The 13,930-nt window shown below is 47.7% G+C and overlaps 5 protein-coding genes across 5 annotated transcripts; 3 read left to right on the top strand and 2 right to left on the bottom strand.

Annotated features, from left to right (window-relative positions):
• Positions 1 to 1,330: 1,330 nt before the first annotated feature.
• GIQ15_05547 (uncharacterized protein) lies at positions 1,331 to 3,682 on the top strand (the record flags this gene model as incomplete). The annotated part of the gene is made up of 1 exon (XM_033552964.1): positions 1,331 to 3,682. The coding sequence occupies one exon, from the start codon at positions 1,331 to 1,333 to the stop codon at positions 3,680 to 3,682; it is 2,352 nt and encodes a 783-aa protein (XP_033404108.1).
• A 1,143-nt stretch (positions 3,683 to 4,825) lies between these two features.
• GIQ15_05548 (extracellular serine-rich protein) lies at positions 4,826 to 6,007 on the bottom strand (the record flags this gene model as incomplete). The annotated part of the gene is made up of 2 exons (XM_033552965.1): positions 4,826 to 5,350; positions 5,657 to 6,007. 2 exons carry the CDS (start codon positions 6,005 to 6,007, stop codon positions 4,826 to 4,828), a joined length of 876 nt encoding a protein of 291 aa, XP_033404109.1.
• Positions 6,008 to 8,936: 2,929 nt separating this feature from the next.
• Positions 8,937 to 9,593, top strand: GIQ15_05549 (uncharacterized protein; the record flags this gene model as incomplete). The annotated part of the gene is made up of 1 exon (XM_033552966.1): positions 8,937 to 9,593. One exon carries the CDS (start codon positions 8,937 to 8,939, stop codon positions 9,591 to 9,593), a length of 657 nt encoding a protein of 218 aa, XP_033404110.1.
• A 1,422-nt stretch (positions 9,594 to 11,015) lies between these two features.
• On the top strand, positions 11,016 to 11,831 carry GIQ15_05550 (uncharacterized protein; the record flags this gene model as incomplete). Its single annotated transcript, XM_033552967.1, has 1 exon — positions 11,016 to 11,831. One exon carries the CDS (start codon positions 11,016 to 11,018, stop codon positions 11,829 to 11,831), a length of 816 nt encoding a protein of 271 aa, XP_033404111.1.
• Positions 11,832 to 12,415: 584 nt separating this feature from the next.
• On the bottom strand, positions 12,416 to 13,531 carry GIQ15_05551 (uncharacterized protein; the record flags this gene model as incomplete). Its single annotated transcript, XM_033552968.1, has 1 exon — positions 12,416 to 13,531. One exon carries the CDS (start codon positions 13,529 to 13,531, stop codon positions 12,416 to 12,418), a length of 1,116 nt encoding a protein of 371 aa, XP_033404112.1.
• Between the last annotated feature and the right edge of the window lie 399 nt (positions 13,532 to 13,930).

Genomic DNA, 13,930 nt, shown 5'->3' on the forward strand with positions numbered 1-13,930 from the left:
TACATGAAACAAGCAAGCCCCAGCTACAAGCTACAGGCGAGTCATTTACACGATGTACATGCTGCCCAGCCTCCGTGGAGATCTCCCAGCTGTGGCATCTAGTTCCTGTTTCTGGAGCGAGGTGAAGCAAGCTGCCCGGCGCCTGCAATAGGGCGAGCTGTATAAATAGCTGGGTGGCTAACGCAGCGCTCTCACTGGACCAACCCCTGCCCTCTGCCTTGACTGGCCTGAACCGTGATCTCCAGCTGTACAAAGTCACCACCAATGGGAGCAACGTCGAGGCTGGCGCTGGGGTTGCTCGTTTCAAGGGGGAACATGGAGAGTGTTGGCGGCGCTAAGCTGCAGGGCGGGTAGAGCCCAATCCCGGTGAATATAGATCTTATCACGCTGTTATTGCCTATTAATATGTTATTGTCTATTAATATAGGTTGTACGTACGTTCGACAGCGGTATTTTTAGGCCTGTAGTTTTGTTTATGCATTGAGTATTAATAGATTAGCCATCATTGTGGATAATATGCAAGTACTTCGTAGCTCAGCTTGGATAGCTTCCTTAATGGTCTATCCGTCGCTCGACTGATTTCATCGTCTGTCTCCGTTGTGTATGTTTCTTGCTGGATGTACGCCGTAGACATGAAGCCATCTCTCTCATACTCTTCTCTCCCTTTCACACACTTCATACTCCCTTCCCTCGTCACTCTCTTCCTTTTCTTCTTCTCTTCCTCTTCCTCTTCCGTACCTCCAAGTAGCTTCTCTCTTCCATATCTCCATGTCTCCAAGTATCTTCTCTTTCTTCCATATATCCATGTATCTTTCTTTCTTTTCTCTTTCTCCTTCATCCTGTATCACATGACATCACATGATGCTATATAGTATCACATGACGTCACATGACGGAACGTGTTTTATCCTTCCTATTTTGGACTAGCGTTCGAGTTGCCATGGAAATGATGACTAACCACACTCTCTCATATGATTGGCTAGAACAACGCCAGAAACAGCCATGGACCCACACACTGTAAACAGACTTCATGCTTAACTAAGAAGGCCGAAAGAAGTATGAGATCACTTTCCCGTCGAACGCGCAACTTCTCCGTCCCATCAGCTTTTCTTTTCTCTGCACATCTTTCCATCTCGAGTCTCTGTCTCTCCTGACATTGTGTCTCCTGTCCAACGGCCCCTTTACACTGCGCGGCTCGGGCCTTCTATTGTCCTTCCATTGCCCCTTATTTCGCCACTACTTTCATCCCCTGAGATAGCCGTTTTCACTCCCAGATGGACAATTGAGGCCTCTTATCACCATAACTCAGAGCCGTCGACATAGACACCGAGATGACACACAGATCGGTCTCTGACCCCGTAAGGGAGACGGCTACTCCCCGGCTGGCCGTTGAAACCGAAAAGTACTCTCCCTACGACCACGATGAAGAGTCTGGCTCCCACTCGGATTTCTCCTACTCCACTCCCGCCTCCGAATCCTCCAGACCCTTTCTCGCGCAAGCCAAATACAGGCGGAAACCGAGAGTGCAGCTCTACAGAGTCCCCAATTCCATCATGAGATGGGTCTGTCTGGGCGTGTTTGCGGGGTTGCTACTGTTCGTCTTCACCTTGTTCAGGGTCACTCTCTCCCAGGCCATATTTAAGATTCCAGCCACCCCGCCGCCAAACATATTCAAGCCAACGCCGCCGGAGTGGGAGAATTTCTCGTTCCTGGAACGCTATTATGGCGGACTCAGAACTCTGATGCCTCGGAACGAGACTGTTCCTGAATACCCGGGAGAGAGTCGCGGGGAGCCTACGTCCACCGCGGACGAGCCCGTTGACCCGGAGAGAGTTGTTCAGAGTTCACCGTTCAACCCTTATCCGGAGTATACGTCCAAAGCGTATGTCGACAAGTATGGGAAGAAAGTGGACTGCTTTGTGGATGCCAATAGGAAAGTCTCCATCCCTCAGCTTCGTCGACATGATGGAGTTCCCAGGGGGTTTCCGGATAGCGTCATGGGGTCTAATGAGATGATTGGACTCGATACGAGTGTATGCTATGATAGATTTGGTAGACTCGGCCCCTACGGATTGGGGTACGGGGTTAGAACTGGTGGTAGCGGAGCGGGGCTGGAGGGTGACCGATCTGGGGTAGACCAGATGTGGGAACACGCCTCCCCTGTTGACTATCGAAAAGTCAACTGGGCCAAGGCGCAGGATCAGTGTCGATTTGATAACCGCCATCGATTCCCGGCTCCCCGACCTCCCAAGTCAGACAGATTCCAGGGTTTGCCGGTTGGGGCTCAAGCTCCTCGAGCTGCAGAGAATGATGCACCGCAGAACACTACACCTGCTCCTACCGAGAAACTCCCTCGGACTGCCGTTATAATTCGAACCTGGTCGAGCTTCCGTTACGATACAGAGGCTATCTTATACTTGCGCTCACTCATCTCCGAACTCTCGCTGTTCTCAGGAGGAGAGTATGATGTGCGATTCTTAATTCACGTCAAGGACGACAACTTGCAAATTTGGTCAGATGAAGAAACCTATAACCGTGTCCTGCGAGAGTCACTTCCCGAGGAGTTCCATGGCATGGGCACCTTGTGGTCTGAACGACAGATGGGGCTCATATACGGTGGTCTTGAAGAGACGTTTGCCAGAGATCTTCCTGTCCACGGTGTATACCGTAGTACTTTCATGCCTATTCAATATTTTGCGCATCAACATCCCGAATATGACTATCTCTGGAACTGGGAGATGGACGCTCGCTACACCGGACACTGGTATGACCTGTTTAACAAGATGGGATTATGGGCGAAGAAACAGCCTAGAAAGGGCCTGTGGGAACGGAACAGTCGTTTCTACGTTCCTTCTGTTCATGGATCTTGGGAAGATTTTAGGCATACCGTTCGAGTGCAGACTGAGCACGGAACGGCTAGTCCGAATAACATGTTTAGCCCTCCATCCAAGGACAGGCCAAACGGTCACCGTCCAGCAACGATGCAGGGTGATAGACCTATTTGGGGGCCCGAGCGACCGCCCGCGCAAGACGATATACTAGAGTTAGAAGGCGACGGTATCCCACCGACTACATACGAAAAGGATAAATTTCAATGGGGCGTTGGTGAAGAGGCTGATCTTATTGTTTTGAACCCTCTATACGATCCCGAAGGCACTACATGGTTACTAAAGGATGATATAACGGGCTATAACAAGACGGAAGAAGCACCACCCCGACGAGCAGCTATCATCGCTGCATCACGTCTATCTCGCAAACTCCTAATGACAATGCACAAAGAAACAAGCCTAAAACGGCACCACATGTTTTCTGAAATGTGGCCTCCTACCGTCGCCCTTCACCACGGCTACAAGGCCGTTTACGTTCCTCATTCAGTTTACATTGATCGCCGATGGCCAACCACCTATCTCGAATCGGTGTTCAATGCGGGCCGAAACGGCGCAACGGGCGGCGCTAGAACGTCAGTTTTTGGTAGTCGCGAACACAACTTCCGAGGTACGACGTGGTTTTACTCCGCGGGTCATCCAGAGAATCTCTGGCGACGGTGGTTGGGCTATCGATCTAATAATGATGGAGGGGAAGAATATGAGCTTGCTAATGAAGGGAGGATGTGTTTGCCGCCTATGCTCTTACATCCTATCAAGGATATTAATATGGTGATTGATAGCGCGGGGAGATCATGATCTTTCTCCCTTACACTCTACAAAACACCCCTTACATATATCCCTTTTCTTATTCTATCCCATCAGGAATGGGCTGGTAGATGATTTATTTCCCTTCCCATGGCGATGGCGTTTATTCACCTGGTCCTCTTTATGAATATACACGGGCCCCTTTCTCACGACATTTCCCCCGTTTGATACGTGTTACCCATTATACATATATGAACTTATCTAAGACTTCTTACTTACATGGCTGGGTGATTATGATACGGGACACTAGTTAAATTCTATGCCTTTGGAAACCTATTCCAACTGGTAATGATATGTATTTCTGATACCTTTATTTTTCGAAATGAAACTCGAGCTTGCTCTATGACATGATTAGTTTTTCTGTGCATTTGAAAAATAGCAGAATGGACAGTAACAATGTTAGGTTGCCCTGAGCTGGCGTTTACTGAAGCCGCAATGTGACGGCCCGATACTCCTGTCGATACTCCCGTTGAGATAACTAACTCTCAAGCTGGATTTACTATATGACACCTGAATGGTGTAGGCCATCGCATGGTCGATACTGGAATATGTATTGGTACGGAGTCTACCAAACCTCTACTCGGGCACAAACACTATGTAGGAAACAATAACCTGATTAAAGATGGGTGGTATTTATCATATAATCGTAGAATGTCGTTAAGATCCTGATCACACCGTGGTAGTTGTTGAGCTTTCAAGATTCTCTAAAGTCTATGGTAAAGACAAACTAAATATTAACTTAAAGCTAAATATATAACTTTTGTCTAGGCGAAAGCTAATCGACGCCTCATCCATTGAGATAATTATCCAAGGCTAGCTGAGTAAACGAATTAAATAGACAAATTAGAGCTCATAGGCCAAAATGAGGCATATATTCAGCAAGCCAGGGGGTATTTGCAACTCAAGATATGAGTTATTATCATCGCTGGAACGCGTTGGAAGAAGCTAAAGTGCGTTCTACTGGCAGTCGTTAAGGCTAGATTGAGATGGTGAGAAATTCGTGTGTTTTTGAACATACCAATCATGACTGGCCTCTGGTCAGTGCGGATAGAGCATGTAGCCAATCTGTCAGACCTTTTCTTTTGCTTTCGCCAGCAGATAAACGACGTTTCGGTGAAAATATAGGCCTGCTCATCAAGGTATCGGTGGTGGTGAGCCAGTCAACTCCGCCATTCGAGGGTCTCGAGCCATGCCCATCTCTGGCTGCCTCTCTCCATCAGGGCCTTGGGAGTACATGCCCTGTCCATCCCAGCTCATGTGTCTAGGGTCCGGGGGCTTTGAGGGGTGACTAAATAGCCCGTCGCCAGCGCCCAGGGTCCATCGTCGCGTGCGTTCGCTAGTGCTGTCTTCCGACTCCAGCCACCTACGATAGACGCGATTGCGACCAAGTATGAAGAGTAGCGCGCCAATAAGGGCGACAACGGCGACGCATCCGACTACGATGCCAGCGATAGCCCCGTCACTTAGCTCCGGTGACGGTGGTGGTGGGTGTGAGGTCGAGGTTGAAGTGGAAGTGGATGTTGTCGTCGATGTCGTAGATGAAGAGGAAGTCGGTACCGGACTGCCATCACTTTCAGCAGGCGGTGCTTGGCCTGGAACTAGCATATATGGATACTCCTTGGCCTTTGATTGCTGGGCTGCCCAGCTCATAGTCTTGTTCTGTGAAAGACATAAGGGTTAGTGATCTGGAGCATGAACCTGGAAATAATATGGGTCTATACAGGATTGATTGCCCCGACCATGCCATACTTGATACAAGAACCAAGAGCAGTGCAATAGAAAAATTGCGGCTGACAGTCCTGTGTTAGCATGCGCTAGTATTGAGGACGGTTAGAGCAATTTTTGATACCTGAGTGTCATTCACTGTCAACTTCCACGATGGTGGCTGTGGCAGTTCACGGTTAGTTATGTAACAACATGATAGGAGACTTCTGCGAGGAGCGCTGAACTAAACAGATAACTCACCTCCCCAACCAAAACGCCATCATACTCGTTGAAGGAGTTGAAGGTCCCTGAATAGAAGTAACGTGTCTTCGACGAGGGCGCGCATGGCGCAAGGAAATCCGCCTGGACTACGGAGTGGTTGCGCGGGTAAAACTCGAAGATGATCACGTCGCCAATATTTGCGTAGACGATAGCGGGTGAGTAGCCGTGCGGAGATTCTTTTGAGCCTACCTTTACGGTATAGGTGGCTTGCGGAAAATTTGAACTCGTACTGGAGATAGCGCTTTTTTGAGCGTAGCACGGACTCTCTCTAACGACTATATTGAGGGCTAGTAGGACCAGCGATAGCGCCTGGGTTGGGTATCTCGCCATCTTGGGCCTCTCTCCTAGGCTCAACGGACAGAACATAGAGCTTCTGAATAGGGTATATAGTGAAGAGCGGGGTTAACGGGAGACTGAAGCGACTTTATAAAACCAAGGCTGGAGCGAGAAACGGCCCACGAGAGCTAGGACGCGTGGAGCGGCGTTCGAAGGCTCTTGAAGCATAATTGAGCAAGCTGCATATTCCGCTACAACGACTCGTCTTAAGAAATCTCTATCTGTAATAGATCCAGCTCAAAGACACGATAGAGGGCAAGTTTGGGCCCAAGATGCTCTAGCCATTGTCGACTAGCGTTACGTTGTAACTTTGAGGTCGGCCAATATGTTAGAGCCTTGTTGGAGACTCGTCATTGCGGCAGACTATAAATCTTGCCCAATTATGCCATTTGTCCGTTGCTTGAGGTTGCAGCTATCAACTCCAACCTTAGTGGTGATACAGTGGCAAACAGTAGTAGCCGTCTTCCTCTTAACGGGCATAAAGTTTCCCTTGAACGTATATTATTATTGCCCCATCAATGACACATGGCTCAACCCGGGGTGTAATTAAGGTCTTGGGGTATTAGCTGAAGGTTCGCCGAACTCGTTCCGTCAATCTGGAGCCGCGCTCACTGGGACTCTGCTCGGCTAGGTCAAATGGTTAATCGAATGATATTGGCTCGCTTCTTTTTTCCTTAGGAGCTCACAGTGGCAAAATTGTGTTCAGGCGCAATGATGCAGGAAGCCTCCTAGAACTGGTTGGGTTACAATATAATAAATCGTAGAATAAACCGACAGGGAGAAGTTGATACATCGTCGAAGTCGCGATATCTATATATCACGTGTTTATCTAGTTAACTATACGGATCAATATTAATCCAGTATTTTTCTATCCGTCCTCTTTTATCTCCCTTTCAATCTTCACTAACAGATATTGTCGAGTTATAATATACTTTATAAGCAGGAGTTGATTTTGACAAGGCTGTTCCGGATTTGTGAACCGGATGCAACTAAACTTGCCTGGTTTCCTTGAAACAGAGGACCTAAGATGATTCCCTACCCAAATCTATAAGGGAAATCAAAGCTGACACGAGCCCCAACCTTTGGACACCTAAATGCGATTGATTGAGAGAGTTCAGTGCACCATACTGGCGGTGTCTACGATTATTACTACAAATCTCATATCTCTCGAAAAAATATATATACCCATTATATATATGAAACCTAGCAAAAACATCATTCCACAGAATGCAGCTCCTATTGTCAACCACACGGGATCAACAGCAATCTGCAAAATAAAAGGAAGTCTATCGAACTCCAGTTCGACGGCCCAAAGGGTCAATATCTAACCAAATATACCAAGGCTTTTAACGAATACGCCTCTCTCAAGCAGAGGCTAAATTTCACCACCACATTCTCTCTTCGAAGCCTTATGGAAGTAGCGGAGGGCATATGAATATAGAGTGCCAGCTCTGATACTTACATTAAGTTTCCCTTCATCCATCCCATTGTTGCCAGCTAAACAAGGCCTAGCCCTCAATAATCTACGTCTTCTGCTTGGCTTTATAACAATATTGCTCTACAGATTCTCCTACAAGTTAGCTGGCAAGCATATTGGAAAAGTTGGTACAGTACGCCATTCGATCGTAATGGCTATAATGGCATTCCTTCTGGCAATCTCCATGGGAACTCAAACAGCTCTCGAAGTTCAAAAAAACAAGCGAAACTGGGGCCTTGGATCGGGTATTAAGGGGCCTTTGTGCGGCAAACAGTATATCGATGTGCGCTACAATGGCTTCAGTGATGATTAGAATATTCTTCACCGCCATCGAGGCTCTCAAATGTGGAATTGAGTGCGTTTTTATTGTTCCAACTGCTCGGAGGGTTTGTCGACATCGACTAACACACACAACTGCACTCGCGCTCCTGGATAATCAATTGATGGCTCGAAATTTTCTGAATGTTCAAACTAGTGCGGTCAACTACATATCTTTTGATTATTATTACTCCATTTACCCCTTACACCACCTAGCCGTGGAAAGAGTCATAACATACATACGCCTTTAGCCTACAGGTCACAGGTGTCTCTATCACGCATGATCCAACTCTCTAAACAAGGAGGTAAGTAATAGAGGGTATACTGCCCAACTTTCTCATTAGCAGTTAAGGGGGAAAACTTCAGCATTGATTTATTCTAAATTCGTCCCAGTTTCTTCTTAAAGTTGCGCAAGATCGACCGTTAAAATCTGCGGCGCGTCCTATCACACATTTCAGCAATTAGGCAGATTAAAATGTGGCATACTGACTACTTCTGCCTTCCCATGTCAAAAGGAACCTAAATTTTACCAAATTTTACTGCTTCTTACACCGATCCTATGCCTAGAGTAGCAGGGGAAGCAGCTACTAGGATGTTGGATGAGCAAAATAAATAACCGCAAAGTCTGCTAGTCTAGCCTCAATACCACAGCCTAATCTACCGCCCCCAAGCCAATTCTATGATCTCCAGTCAAAAAATCATTCTACTACTGGTAGCTTGCCGTGTGACTATGATCCCCAGCTCGCCTACTCCAATGGCCCCTTTGGAGGGTATATGCATACGAGGACTGGTTATAAATCGCGGCCTGCCAAATCTGAGGGAGCTGAGTGGCCGAGATCAAAGAAACTGTTCTGGGATTAGCCCCTGAAGTGCATGAGGCTGTTGTATCAAACAGACCCCTTCGCATCTCGACCGGGGAATGAATGGTCCGTACCGGCATTTTTCTGAATCGGTATGGAGGTTACATTCAGCAATTGGAGAGGAGGGAGTGACATAATATTGAATATACAATGCATACAAAGCCATGCACGATCGCCCCGGAAGTTCTGACGGGTTTAAGAAAATTTTCCAAACGCCTAATTGTCGCCTCAGCCATCTCTTGGGGACAGGCAATACATCAAGAGAGCGATGTACGAAGTCGCTACCGTCAAGGCTGGCTTCAAGCTACAGGCAGTTGAACAGCAGACAACTGACCTACTTACGACGGTCAATCATATCCTTAACGAAGTGCGGGAGGCCTGCCGACTCCACCAACTCAAAAACCTGAGCCTTGACACTGGAGAACGCGAGTGGATGGATCGTATCATCACCGAAACTGACACTGCCGCACACGCAGTCGCTGATGTTCTTGAGTCCAGTCGTGTCGACCGCGAGACGTTGCAAGGGAAAGTTCGTATCCGTACCCGCCTCCTCTGGGTGCTCAGGGACTCGCACAAAGCAGCTGACAAGTACGCTCGTCTCATGGTCTGCCACCAAAGCCTCGTCTCTGCCATCACCATCCTCCATAACCGCCCTGGCCCTCGTAGCCCCTTGTCGTCAGGTGGTCTCCTCCTGCAGCAGGAACTGGAGGGTTCGCCTAGCTGGTCAGCGGAACTCGAGAACAACATGGACAGGAGGGTTGAACTCGAGGGCAACAGGGGCATGGGGGTTGGCCCCTCGATGAGCCGTGATCTGAAAGAAATGCTGGCTCGCCGGAGTAAACTCGATTCCGACGGTGAGGTGAAGACGGGCCCGATATCTACTACCGCAGACACAGCAGAACTACCAGGTTCTGATATTATGTGATTATTATCTTCCATGCGGTATCGAAATATTCCTTCTTTGTCCTTCACATATTTCTTAAGCTTTTGAAATTTCTTATTTCTCTTTTCTTTTTTGCATTCTTAACTAAATATGTATTGGTTAATGAGAACTATAAGGCTTTAGAATTCTGCTTTGTGCATATTCGCCTACAAGTATCTAGTCTATCGTCAGCTATTAGTCCTTCTCTATATCATTGATAAGGGAGTTTGCATTGAATCTTGTTACCATATGTCTGTTCCCTCTCCGTTCCCTTTGGTTTGCTTCTTGTGTGATAGTGCCTCACAGAATGGTGAATAGATAGGGGTTGAAAGGAGCCAGAAATATCTATAACCATCACGTGGTGATGTCTGGTCAGTTCAAATCTGCTGCAGTTTCAGCTTCAATTTCCTCCCATGTCTTATTCGATCTTAAATAAACCACGGGCTACCTCTGCAAATGAGGCAGCCCTATCACCATTCCGCCTTTAGGCTTAAACGTGGACTTCTTCCTTGTTTTCGCATGGCATGCAAGCCAATATGACGTGGTTAAGCCAGAACCATAACGCCCATTAGCTCTGCGAGAAAGTCTCGAAGGCCTATTGCCCACGTATCATGGCAGCGAACACTCTTGATCCTCCGTCTAGGGTGCCGTGATCCCGAGACTGGAAACTTACAAGGCCAGGAACTGTACGGTTGATAGGATACGGCAAGCTAGAAGTCTAACTGGGTTGCTGAACGAGATAAAACTAGTCTCGATATACCAAGTTCGGCTTCATGAAGCGCATCCTCGCGCTTTAACGTCTCTGGAGTCGCGAGTATACCATTTTGTGGCGTCAGACTGCGTACAGTTGCCGGCCTCTCTCCGGCTTGCGCCTTGTCGATTGCTCTCTCAACGGTAGTACGAATAATCTAGCGACTGCTGGATGTTCAGCCCGAGCTAGTGTAACGCCTCACCTGGCTAAGGGCGATCAAATGATAGCCAGCCAGCGCTGCGAAGCTGATGACCTGTCGAGCTTTCCTGCATTTGGTGCTTTCGGCGATTGGACTGTCGACTTCCCTTTTGGGCACCGCCATCGCCAGATCTCGTGAAGACGGGATATATTTTAATTCAACGACCGCTTGTTTTCATACTCTCGCTTCCATCTTTTACCACTGTCGCTACCTCGATACCCTAGACAGCTCTTATTCTCAATTCCTAAGACGCTTGCCAGCTCTGCCTTGCTCACTCGCATGTCTCCAAAGAGAAGTTGGTTTGTCGAATACCAGTTGACAGACTCCGATCTCGTGGCAATACTCAATGGTAAGCATGATATATACCGAGTCATATTTACATTGACTCAAGGTAACATCGAATCACTATGTATAGGTGCAGTGGAGCTTTGATTGCCCTCCAATCGACTTCAGAGTCGATATAGAAATAAACAACATGCAGGAAAACAACAATACCCATACACCATTCTACAGCATGATGTTTATCATTATGACAATACCACTCTTGTTCCTCCTCTTCCGCAGGATCAGAGCTGGATATCTTGAATTCCTCTCCCTGGGACCAGGAGGGACACCCTCTACTCCCATGGGATACCTCCGGATATGCGTCTTAAGCATTTTCACACTCAGAAACGCTTTAAAACCACCCCGTGTACCAGAGACATTGAACCCACAAACTGGAATCATGAAATACCTTCCCACTCGCTTTGGACCTCGTCCACAGGTTGCCGGAATTATTCCTCACAGACAGGTATCCCAACAAGCGACGCCGTTCATGTACGCTGCTCTGCGAGAGGAGATTAAAAAGATAGCTCTTAGCAATCCGGACCGGCTCTACGAGGGTACGTCATGTTTCGAAAAACATAGCACCGGCCTGTTCACGCCCCTCGACTTGCCCAACAGGGTAACCTGCAATGGAGAAGTTTGTCACGCCCACCCCATTGATGGGAGCATTCATATGACTCTCCACCCGGCGGATGTGAAATTTGTCATTGAACGAGGTTGGGGCGAGCGTCATCCACTTGCCCGAGATAGCTGGTGGTGGATATTTCGACTAGTACCGACGGGGTTCGTTATGATATATGCTCCCCGGACGCTAGAGGAGTTGGACAGCGTGGTTAAGATTATCCATGCTGCCTCTTGGTGGGTGAACGGGATAGAGCCTCGCTGGTTGACTCCTAAAAAACCCGCCAAATGTGGAATTGATGGGGGAGCGAGCTTTGTCAATACTCAAGTAACTGTCATGAATTGAGAGTCTGTAGCGAAAAGAGTGAGGTTCTTGTGATTTAAACGAGTTCAATGATCATGCGATGGGCAAGGCGGTGCTGGCAGGGTAATCATACGTTCCTTTGGCCATGATCCTTAGTTCCACGACATTTTTATTTTATGAAAGCTATTGTTACATATGGAGGGAGACAATGTGATGAATGAACAGTGAAAATATCATTAACTTCCGCTTCTAATTATCCTCGAGCGTCAGCTGTATCCTGCTACGTTAACTATCTAAAGAACATGACTTCGACCTCTATCTATCCTGAGAAACAAGATGACCAATTTAAATGCAACCAAAGGCCTGGTAGGGACTAACTAGTCAAGAGAGGAAGCCAGTAATAAAGAGTAAAATTGTAAAAACCACGTCCCCGCCTCTCAGATGACCGAAACTGATTTGATAATGGCACGATATGTAACCGAGGGCCAATAGAAAGGGGCTAACATTATTCACTATGGGCTTGGGCTTTCGATCTATTCAAGTCATGGCCATTTAGCGGCTTGTTAGCATGCACTTCCTCAATAGATATAACGTATGTAGATGTGAGGGGAAATAAAGGGGTGATGCTAGCTGAAAGTGGAAGAGAAGTGAGAGGGAACTCGACTCACCTTTGGACGTTTGGTATTACCGTTCACAGCGTAGAATGGAGCATCACGCTTCACCATTCGGTGATGGAGATAGAAGAACTGATGGTTAACGGGCTTGTTGGTACGACGAGGGCTATCGTAGCTGGTGCTGGTGATTGACATAGAACCATCAGAATCTTCCTCATTATTGGAGTCAGAGAGTGTTTCATCGGAGTCTTTCGCTTGCTGGACAGCTGGACGCTCGGTTTCGTAGTCGAACTCGATGCTGGGAAGAATAGATTCAGATTCATTAGAGTCAGAGTCGACTTCCATTTCCTTGACCTCGGTAGGGGAAGAGACAGATCCAACTGAGTCCGAGTCGGAGTCAGTGTCCATGCCCCCGAGGTGTGCTGGAGGGGAGACGGATTCAACCGATTCTGATAACAAGTCTGATTCGCACTCCATGCCCTCGACGCTTGCCTGAGGCGAGCTGGATACCGATACAGAGCCAAATTCCTTCATCTCTCGATCTGCTGGAGGAGAGACGGATGAAACGGAGGAGTTGGAGCCGTACTCTCTTGCCTTCTTGTTGCCGTAGTCAGGGACCCAGCCTGGAAAGCCGGTAGCCATGCGCAGGACGGATTCAGAAATGTTATACATATTGTATTTCTCTGATGCAGTCGTAGAATCAGAGGCAATGCTCTCGTTGTCGTCATCTGGCCTATTCTTGCGCGCATAGCGAGGCATCAATTTGCAGTCATCTTCCATATCCTCGTCAGTATCCTCAGTATGTTTCTCATATTCGTCTTCATTCGTACCGGCAATAGAATTCTCGTCGTCAAAAAGATGACCGTACAGATCAGTAAAGTCCTGATAAGCATCACGATACTTCTGAGGCGTATGGCCGGGCGATCCAAGGTCAGACTCCGTGACGCCGAGACAGGAATACTTGTCCGCACGCAGCTCCTCGTGCATCTGCTGAAGCTTAGACAGCGTCCCGAGTCGTTTGGTCAAGTCTTCAAAAGACTCGGCTTCCAGTTTTCTTGCTTTTCTCCTATCGTCTCGCTGCTCGCTCTTTGATTTTTTGGGTTTCCAGTCAGGAGATGCGCGACTCATCTTGTCGAGTCAAGGGAGGCAATAATAGAAAAAGGAAAGAAAGTAGCTGCGATATCTAGAGCAAGCTAGATGAAGGCAGAGGGCTCCAGGGAGATAAAGAGAGTGCAGGAATGATGGCTCATTCCTCCTGAAAGGGCATAAAAAGTTGAGAAAAGTAGGTATGTTATGACAGGACGATGTAAACAACACTGCTGTCTCTGGGCAACAGTTAATAGACAGGCTATTAACTGAAGGACAGGAAAACAGTCCTTTATAGGCATAGCCATGGGTGCGTCGACGAGATGAAGAACATTATAGTCTTCATAGAACAGGATGGTGGGTGGACTACAGTGGTGATTGGAACAGAGTAGAAAAGGGGCGGCAGTGGTAGTAGTAGTAGGAGAAGAAAGAGAAGATGAC

The sequence above is a fragment of the Arthroderma uncinatum genome (genome assembly GCF_011692745.1).
Source record: "Arthroderma uncinatum strain CBS 119779 chromosome Unknown scaffold4, whole genome shotgun sequence".
NCBI lineage: Eukaryota > Fungi > Ascomycota > Eurotiomycetes > Onygenales > Arthrodermataceae > Arthroderma > Arthroderma uncinatum.